The sequence below is a fragment of the Nothobranchius furzeri genome, chromosome 4 (genome assembly GCF_043380555.1).
Source record: "Nothobranchius furzeri strain GRZ-AD chromosome 4, NfurGRZ-RIMD1, whole genome shotgun sequence".
NCBI classification, from domain to species: domain Eukaryota; kingdom Metazoa; phylum Chordata; class Actinopteri; order Cyprinodontiformes; family Nothobranchiidae; genus Nothobranchius; species Nothobranchius furzeri.
In genome coordinates, this window is record NC_091744.1 from 7,495,284 (window position 1) to 7,505,065 (window position 9,782).

At 44.5% G+C, this 9,782-nt stretch overlaps 1 protein-coding gene across 2 annotated transcripts; it reads right to left on the bottom strand.

Moving 5' to 3' along the window:
* Window positions 1-1,102: 1,102 nt before the first annotated feature.
* Window positions 1,103-6,819, bottom strand: LOC107395725 (E3 SUMO-protein ligase CBX4). 2 transcript variants are annotated; one of them, XM_054737968.2, is made up of 5 exons: window positions 6,613-6,819; window positions 6,400-6,443; window positions 5,992-6,057; window positions 4,098-4,164; window positions 1,103-2,537 (listed from the first exon to the last, which is right to left on the bottom strand). In XM_054737968.2, exons 1-5 carry the CDS (start codon window positions 6,679-6,681, stop codon window positions 1,191-1,193), a joined length of 1,593 nt encoding a protein of 530 aa, XP_054593943.2. In that variant the 5' UTR covers window positions 6,682-6,819; the 3' UTR covers window positions 1,103-1,190. The 2 variants fall into 2 exon arrangements, with proteins under 2 accessions (XP_054593943.2, XP_054593944.2); XM_054737969.2 differs by lacking the exons at window positions 6,400-6,443; window positions 6,613-6,819 and adding an exon at window positions 6,162-6,190.
* Window positions 6,820-9,782: the final 2,963 nt, after the last annotated feature.

Genomic DNA, 9,782 nt, shown 5'->3' on the forward strand with positions numbered 1-9,782 from the left:
CTCAGGTAGACTGCCGGACCATATAAAGTAGAATTTTTACACCACTGAACCGGTGTTTTGAAATCTTTATGACTTTTAAATAATTATACTTTAATAATGTTGGATTTTTTCCCACAGAATGTTCAGCTGATTTAAAACTTTTTGCAAACAAACCCTTGTAATGAAAAATGCTAAACATCAAATCGTTTTTGTCCACATCTTCCCATTTCACTGTAGGGCTGATGCTTTCCTCTCCAATGCCCTGTCAGAGTGCAGAGAAGAGCCCCCAAGAAGCCATGAATCAGTTCAATTTGAACTCAGATTCAAGACTTTTTTGGTCAAATCTCTAAAACACATGTAAACATATTTATGACCATTAAAGCTTCCTGCCGTGCAAAGTTCAGCAGCTTTTTGCCGTTGCGCTGCCGTGGACTGACACACGTGTGGTCATCACAGTGACCCTAATGAACCACTGTAAGCAGCTTCAACGTTTCTTTTTGCACCTTTTATGAATTAAAGCATTTAGTCTCAGCTTGTAGTTTTGGGCAGCAGCTGCATCCTCACCCTTAAAGACGCTGAAAGAAATTTCAAACAGATTCTCTTGCAAACACTTTTATTATTGCCAAATGCATCATGGGAAAGCCTGCACATTAACGATTTCCTGCTCCTACAGAGCAGCTGAAAACACCTCAGGTCAAACGAAGAGATGCACGTTACGTGCCGGATCATTTACCGTTAAATACTGCCCTCCTGGAGCAAAGACGGGGCCAGGGATCGATCAGAGACAAAAAAAATTCCCTTCTGTTTCCAAAACATGAAACATTTTATCGAGAGCAAAGGTGCTTTCTGTTCCTCTGACTAAAGCATCACGTGGTTGTTGGATAAATTCACCTCCTTTTCTCCTTGTGTAACGTTTCCTCCCACAGCCCGACATCCGAGATGTTTTATATCAAATCCCCTCGGTAGAAAAGTGAACTATCTACAAAAGTAAGCGCATCTTCAGTTTTGTTGTGATCGTTTTCAAATAGTTAAAATTAGATACAGCGTTTGATAAAATTTTCAAATATGTACAGCTTATGTAAATATGCAAAAACCGTTATAAAGGAGTTGAAAGGGAATCTGAACTTTACAAAATGAAAACATCAAAGCTTCAGGTTTTACATTCAAGCTTCCAGAAATACAAAGATGGAAGCCGCGGTTCCCAGCTGCTGCTACGCTGCGACGTATTCCTTAAATGTGACCGTCAGACAGTTGGTGGTGATGTCCGTGATGACAATGTTCCCAAGACACGGCTGAAAAGAAGGAAAGGTCTCATCTTTAGTGGTTCTGTGGTTGGAGGAGTCCTCTGAAGCGTTGTGTGTTTCAGTCTGAGGTTCTGTTTGTGTTACCGCCTCTGTTTGCATCTCGGTTGCAGTCGCTGAGCAAACGGAGGACCTTGACTTGACCATGCTCAAGTCCATGGGTTCCTCCTGGTCCACGTATCCACAGTCCTGCAGTCCAGCGGGAGTCTGGAGTCCGTTTTGGGACGTGCTGACGCTTAGGGGGGGTGAGGGAACCGCGTTGGGAACACTGATGCTTCTGCAACTCAAAAACCGTTTAGCATCCCGATCCTCACCGCCGAGGTCACCGACGGGTCGCTTCAGTCCTCCAGACCCAGCTCGGTTTTCCCTCTCGTCAGATGCCCCAGAGCTCGTCAGCTGTAATGGCTGATCCTCGAGAAACTTCCCTTGACCTCTGACCTCTGGTTTCTCCTGTTCCGTCTCAGTCCGCCCTACCAGAGGGGACGGTTCCTTTTCCTTGAGACCATCTCCATTTAATCCAGAGCCGAGAACAGCTGGTTTGTCTTTGGAGTGTTTCACAAATCCATTGACGAGTCCGAGTTTTTTGACAAGCTTCATCTTAGCAAGGTGATTCTCTATGCTGCTGTCGGCTCTCTGGGACGACTTCTCAGCAGCGTCCCCGTTTGTAGCTGCAGCCGCCTGCATCCCGTTTTCCATGTACTTGCTCATGACGATAACAATCCTCCCGTTCTTGTTTTTGTTCTTGACGATCTTAAGTTTGCTGCTTCTGACGCCGTTGGACTGCGGCGATGCGTCCTCTGTAGCTTCGACTTTCTCTGGCTCTTTGTGCCCGTTAAGGTCAGCAGGAAGCTTCTTCAGCTCCATGGTGATGTCCTTCACCTTGGTCAGGCAGCCCGAGTCTTTGTCCCGGACCCATTTCTGCTGCAGGGCCGGGGGCAGGTTGTAGCCTTTGTTGACCAGCTCTGGAGCTTTGACCTCCTGCGGCTTGGTAAACACTGGCTCGTGCACCTTCAGGTCCGGCTGATAGTGGTGGTGCTTCTTGCTGTTCAGCTGATAGTAGAACTTCTTGCCATTGTTCTTCTGCTCCGACTCCCTGCACAGCGGCTGGTACTGGTGGTGCTTCTTGCTGTTCAGCTGGTACTGCTGGACCTGGGGACAAATCATCTGGATGGGACTGGACTTCTGACAGTTGTCGTCTTCCAGGGACGACTCCTGAAGATCTGCCAGAATGGTGGACCTCCTGGCAAAAGACGGCACCTGAAAAACAAGGGAATCAACGTTACTCAAACTTTATTTACTCATAAAGACGTTGTTTAAAAAGGGACGAGAACTGATTGATGATCTGTCCCCAGTATCCACACGTGTGAGGCAGGGTACCTCGTTGGAATGTGTGACCGGGGTTCTAGTGAGGCCCAAATGAGCGCTCGGTTAGTTTCGGGGGCCTTGTTCACGCGGTTCCCCTGCAGAGCTTTGAGCCACCGGCTCGGAGATCTTTGTGACATTTCAAAGTGTCTCCTGTGGCTGTGACCTCAGCTCAGAGGAATGTCACTCGATGCTTTGTGTAGAGTCACTGACTTTATCCCATGTGTTACCAAAACACCCTCCTGGGATGAACAAAAACACTCCTCCCATGGGTCTGCTGGCCATTTAGGCTCCTGTTTGATTCAAAAACGGAGTTATTGAGTTATAACTGGACCAGAAGTTCAGCCTCAAATGTTTGATAATGAAAACATTAAAGGTAAATGGTCTAAACCTCCCAGCATGTGGGTTTGTGCTAAAGAGGGTAAACCAGTGTCTCACTGGTTAGTGGTTGTTGGAAACAGAAACTACAAGATCATGGTCCATCAAAGGACAGCTCATGTTGCATGCTATGGAGATAAAGTCAGAGAGGATAGACTGAGACAGTTTGGACATTTCCAGAGGATAGATGATGATTTTATCAGTAGAAGGATGCTGACGTTGGAGCCATCAGGCAGGAGGCTGAGAGGAAGACCAAAAAGGTGGAAGAGGACATGAAGTTAGATGGTGTGAGGGTAGAGGATGGAAAAGATGGGACTTAATGAAGACAGATGATTGGCTGTGGAGACCCCTGAAGGTACAAGCCAAAAGAGAAAGAAGAAGACACCGATTTTGGGTTGGGTCAGAACATGTAAGCAAACTGCCAAAGTTGAGCTAATTTTCTTGTAATTTAGTCATCAGGTGTCTTAAAAACATCTCAGTATGTTTGCAGGCTGGTCTCCAACCCCTCCCAAAACTGTCTCACAGCTCATGCACCGTTGAACTCGATGGACAAAAACTGAGACTGGTTTGAGACCAGTTCTGGTCCAGCAGTTTTACTAGTGTTCAAGCAAAACCAGAGCCAGTGACTCAGCTGAGGAAACACAGAAATCTCGAGAATGTTTCGAGACACTTTGGAAACTCCCTTCTGGATGTCGCCTGACAACAGTTTAAACCCAGAAGACTCGGGCTAAACGCAGTTACGTCAGAGTCCTGACAGCTGTTCCAGTTTGATGTGATTCCAAAAAAAGTGTGAAAATTTTCTTGCGAGTTTGGATTTAACTTGCATAAAATATGAAGAGAAGAACCTCCTCTGACGCATGGCTCAAAGGTACTCAGGCAGCTGAAAATCTCACTAAAGATGTTTCATATTGGGAGATAAAAAAACAGTCCAGTTTGACTCCAGATGTTCCAACCTGCAAATTTTTATATGGGAATTTTCAAAATAAATGTCAAATTTTATGTGGTGAATTAGACTTCAGATGGTAATAATACTAATAAAAAAAATAAACAAAGCAATTAAAATCTGAGGTTTCCTACCTGGACCAGGACGTGTTTGGGTTTTGGTCCTCGCTTGCGATATCCCATCAGCTGCTCCTGGCGTTCCCTGTGGGAGTGGAAAACAGCAGGCGATCAGTGAACCATCTCACAGAGACAAGTCACCGTTGCATGGCAACACGTCACGGGTGTCCTCCTCAGGCTCGAACACACTCTTTAAATTGGACTCGGTCTTTCTTCATGCTGAAACAAACCTTCAGGAGGATCGTTGTCTCGCACACATCAAACTTTTGCTTTAAGGAGAGAATTCTAAAAAAACCACCTCCGTTAAAAGTTCCTGTAACTTCTCCTCTCCTCTCAGGCAGTAACCGAACACCACAGACAGGGGTGATGTCAGATTCCTCCCCCCGCCCTCCTCCCCTCACATCTAATTACAATGACGACTCGGTGTATTTTCATAGCCTGGCATTCAGACGACTCGGCTCCCCAGAGAGATGCACAATTAGCTTCAATAAAACCCCCTCCCCTTTAAGGGAGATAATTGCAAAAACAGCCTCAGAGCAACGTCGGCGTTGGGCTCTGACGTGTGACCTACGCCTCAGAGGCTGCTGCACGCCAAGGCTGAAGGAGGCCGAGAGAAAAGCCAGTGACAGTTCAACACTTTGGAGAAATTCACTCACACACTCCTGCAGCTGTGAACACACACACACACACACACACACACACACACACACACACACACACACACACACACACACACACACACACACACACACACACACACACACACACACACACACACACACACACACACACACACACACACACACACACACACACACACACGTTTGTTGGGATTAGCTTCCTGAACTGGTGCTTTCCTCTTTTACACCTAGGTTACATCATCAGTGGGAGCGTCACACGGCAAGGTGATGAAACCAGTCGAATATGACTTGAAGTCATGTGACCTTTAGGAAGCGTCTCTGACCTGATTGGACATCTTTTTTAATGATAAGCAAAGGGTGAATCAGGAGGTAAAAAAACAGCAGAAATTCCCTAACAAGTGTTTTTAGGATAAGGATTTTAAAGTTTGTGCGACAATTAGAAACCCAGCAGAACACTTTCTTGTTCTGGTGAGCAGAACCTTCACACTGTAAGAAGATGCTGACTCTTGAGCTCCAGATGCACAGACTCTGGTTTTTCGGGCCAATATCGATTCCCGATTCTAGTTATGCTCTGACGTGCCAATTCCAGCTTTAACCAGATCAGTTTTATTGTAAAGGTTAAAAATTAACTGAATGCATTTAAAAACAATCAGATTTACTTGAAAATGACTGTTTTAAAGAATGAAAACGTCCTCGTTTAGGGTCACTTGCTGTTAGTATGAGATATCAACAGCAAGTTCGTGAAATTCACACATTTGGACACCATGTGGAAAAACACGTGACCACTGTAGAACATATTCCAAAAATACTGGGATCATGTGCAAATCCAGTTTTACGTTTAATTTGACATTTTTTGTCATACTTTTGTTTGCTAAACCTGATTTTTTTTAGTTTCCTGTTTGCAGATTCAGACCAACTGCACCGGTTTTGTGCATCTGAACCAAAAGCAGCAGCTGAAACCAGGTTACATCCTTTTGTAAACATGCATCAGTTCGGCTGGAGAACTATCAGCACACCTGAGGAAAATCAGTCACTCAGGACACACACACACACACACACACACACACACACACACACACACACACACACACACACACACACACACACACACACACACACACACACACACACACACACACACACACACACACACACACGTCTTTGCATGAGGGGTGTGAAGTCAGACATCATCACTGTGGATCTAAACTAGTTTGCTTCTGTTAATTTATTTCTCGCTCATCTTGTGCAGCTGATTTGTCCGACTCTCTTACCTGTCTTCAAAGGCATCAAGCAGCCTTGGATCCAGGATGTTTTCCTCAGGCTCCCAGGTGTTATACCTGTCCACACAGGAGACAGAACAAAGTCATCAGCACCCTTCATGGTCAGAAATTTGGCCCCCCCCCCCCCCCCCCCCCCCCCCCGTCCCCTCATCAGGACAAACATAGTGGATCAGGACTTTAACGCAGCAGCAGGAGGAAACACTCAAAACCAGATCGTGTTCAGCCACAGACGTGTCGTTCTTTAATTGGCACGCTGGGGATTGTGCGCGTAGTAAAACCACATCCATCATCAGAGCCTAAACAGGAACGCGCAACCGCCCATCTGCGCGCCCACGCTCGCAAGAATGCTCACATGAACCGGGCCAGTGGTTCCGGATGTTGTGACATGTTTGGACTCACCTCGGAGACCATCCTCTCCACTTGACCAGATACTCGACCCTCCCCTAAGGACCAAAGCAAACGGGATTGCGTTACTTCAGCGCGCGCGCGCCGACACCTTACAGCAGAATGTGTTTAAATCAATAATATTATTAAAATAAAATTAGAAGAGCCGTTAAAAGAAGACAGGGAAGGCAGAAACAAAGCTGCATTTTTTTCTCCAGCGGGACAAACCTTTCTGCTGCGCTTCTTCTCGATGCTCTCCACCGCGAAGACGTGCTCTCCAGCGGCGGGGAGCTCCATGATCCACCGCAGGAGTGCGTGGAGACCTTCTCCTTCCACTCAGATCGTTCTAGATGTTTTATTTATATTCCAGCTCGTCTTCTCTGATGTAAAAACCTCCCCCCCTCCTCATCATCCTCCCGTTGTCGCTGCGCCTCTCCTCCCTCGGAGATCCTCTCTCTCTTTCTGCAGGCAAGTCGGAGCTGCAGCCAGAAAACACTAATGCAAATGAACGTGGATGTGACGTCACGTAGTGGGGGGAGGTGACGGGGGCGAGGATGGCTGCCGCGGTGCGTTCATGGGGTGTCTGGAAATAAAGGGTTTAGGACTTGAAAATCAAACGCACATTTAATGCTGGTAATTAATCTGGTGTTTGCTTTTTATCGATTACATTTAGATTTCGAAATCATATTCCAGTCAGCATCACTGCAATATTTAATCTGCTTGATTTACTTTTTCTGTTGTTATTTAGCAAAATATCCCAGTAGCTACAGGCTACACACGATCATCTGCGAGGTTAGGTGGTGCCCCAGACACAAAAAGATCTGCTGTCTGCGCAGATCGTTTGGAAGAATGCTGCGGTTCTCGCGAGCAGGTGAAGTGGTGGTGTCGCAGAGCGGAAAACACATTTCCACTGAGAATTTCTGCCTGGCCATATTGGGGATGGGGTTTTATTTAACTGTCTCACCCCAGTTAAAGCTATTTTAACGAATCTGCAAACACTCACCCCTCCCGACTCCAGTATCTTCCCAGACGCTTCTGCTGAAATTGGAATCCCGCCATGACATAGACTAAACAAGATGGTGTTAAACACCAGTCGCCATTTTCTAGGTCCAAACGTCTGACTTTAAATTGTGTTTTTCTTTTTGGGACTGTGGTAGGCACACTGCTGCTAACCACTTAAACATTCTCCCTCTCCGATAATAACATTTAACTTTCTTTGATTTTGAATGTGCTACTACTAGTTCACCTGTTAGTTATAGATTCACTCAGATAAAGACAAAGTTTTTCTCTTACTAAATAAAATATCTTCTAACAAATCACAATGTAGCCATAGAAACCCTACTTGGTATATGTGCAGTGTGTCTATGTGGTTGTATGAGTGTGTGTGTGTGTGTGTCGGTGGGTGTGGATGTGTGCGTATGTCTTCTCTGTATTCTTAATCCCCAATGAGTCGTGGTGGATGGCTGCTTATACTGAGCCAGCCAGGATCCTTTGGAGGTTTCTTCCTGTTAAAAGTGAGTTTTCCTCTCCACTGTTGCTAAATGCTTGCTCAGTATTAATACTAAGTACTAAGTATGCTAAGATTGCTGTAAAGACACTGACATTAGTCAGTGACTCAGTGCAATTTGCTGGGTTCCTTATATAGAAAACTGTTTACTGATTGGCTTCATGAACTGAAGTATATTGGAATCTTTACTATGTGAAGTGCTTGAGACTACTCTTGTCATTACTTGGCGCTATATAAATAAACTGAATTGAATTGTGTAGTTTGTCCTAAAGTTGAAGTGGTAGCAGCCAGTTTTTTCTCCTTCTCTGATTTTATTGAGCAGAGAACCAGTGGTGTTCTCAAACTTCAATCAATCAAACTTTATTTGTATAGCACTTTTCATATACAAACAATACAGCTCAAAGTGCTCTACAGGTTAATATCACCCCGTATAACCCATAATCCCATCACTTCCCCAAAAATATAAAAATAATTATGACAGTTGCACCCCCCCCCCAAAAAAAATCCCACAACCCATTTCCTAAGGAACACACACACACACACACACACACACACACACACACACAAACAAGAAATACACACATGCACACACACAAAACTAAAAAAAATGTATGTATATATATATAAATATATAATATATATATATATATATATATATATATATATATATATATATATATATATATATATATGGGTAATACGGATAGTAAAATAACTAAAATAGTGATAGTAAAACACTAATACATAAATGTACAATAAAACTAAAATATTGTTGTGAGTTGGCTGCGTGACACGTTGAGCAAAATCCATAAAATTCAAGATATTTAAAAAATCTAAGACTAGAGGATCTAAAAGGTTATCTACACTTAGATTAAAATCACCTGTTGAAATAATCCTATCAAAGGAGTTGAGTAAAATAGATAAAAACTCTTGAAATTCTTGAATAAAAAATCTGGGGGTGGGGGCAGCAGGACGTGGGGGCAGCTGGGGTTGGTGTGATGGACAGAGGAGGTCGTGGACAGGCCAGGCTCATTAAGGCTTGTCTATTTAAATGTAGCCCGTCTGGTCTGAACAGATGCCTCCTGCCCCAGAAAATGTTAAAATTGTTAATAAAACTGATGTTCTGCTGCACAGTGACAGAGGAAAGCCAAGTGTTCAGAGATAAAAGCCTGCAAAAACATCCAATTCCTCTGTCGACGGTGGGGATGGGGCCAGAGATAAAAACACACAGGTGTGTGCTTTTTACAAGATTAAAAAGATGGGTAAAATCATGCTTGAGGAGTTCAGACTGCTGCTTGCAGATGTCACTGGTGCCGGCATGGATTATGATTTTACTCACTGTTGGGTGAAGTTAGATGAGGTCTGGGATTTATTGTGCAATGCCCATGACTGTCGCTCCAGGAAAACAGCGAGTGATGGCTCCTCTCATCCTGATGTTTTTGATGATGGAATCGCCGATGATGATGGTTCTGGGTGGCGGGTCAGCTGGATTTGGGTGAGCAGTTCTGTTGCTAAATACCCAAGGGTGTAATGAATGGAGGACCCAGGGAAGTAAGAAAGTGCGGTGGTTCAGCGAGACCGACAACCAGTCCCATAGTTGCTTTCAGTCTGAAAGGCGTTATTGGCGGAGGTTTTATAGACAAATGCATGAAAACCACTTTATTTTCTTCATCTTTTAAAATCTCCACAAAATATTCATAGCTATGTTAGAATGCTGTTAATAGGTAAGAAAAAATGTTTTAAGCTAAATCGTTTTCCAAATCTACCATTGCAGGGTTAAGGTTCTGACTTCAAAGTTTATCGGCACTCTGGGTCAGGCCACAAGCAATCGCCTCCCTTGCCTGTTGGCACACAGCGCCTCTGCACACAATTAGCCTTTGTCATGTAAAGC

What these genes read in the sequence shown, in the direction of transcription:
- LOC107395725 (XM_054737968.2), bottom strand. Translation starts at nt 6,681, where the DNA reads ATGGAGCTCCCCGCCGCTGGAGAGCACGTCTTCGCGGTGGAGAGCATC. An exon ending in AGAAGAAGCGCAGCAGAAAG is followed by an intron (nt 6,444 to 6,612) that starts GTTTGTCCCGCT and finishes TTTGGTCCTTAG; the next exon opens with GGGAGGGTCGAGTATCTGGT. An exon ending in CTTGATGCCTTTGAAGACAG is followed by an intron (nt 4,165 to 5,991) that starts GTAAGAGAGTCG and finishes CCACTCCCACAG; the next exon opens with GGAACGCCAGGAGCAGCTGA.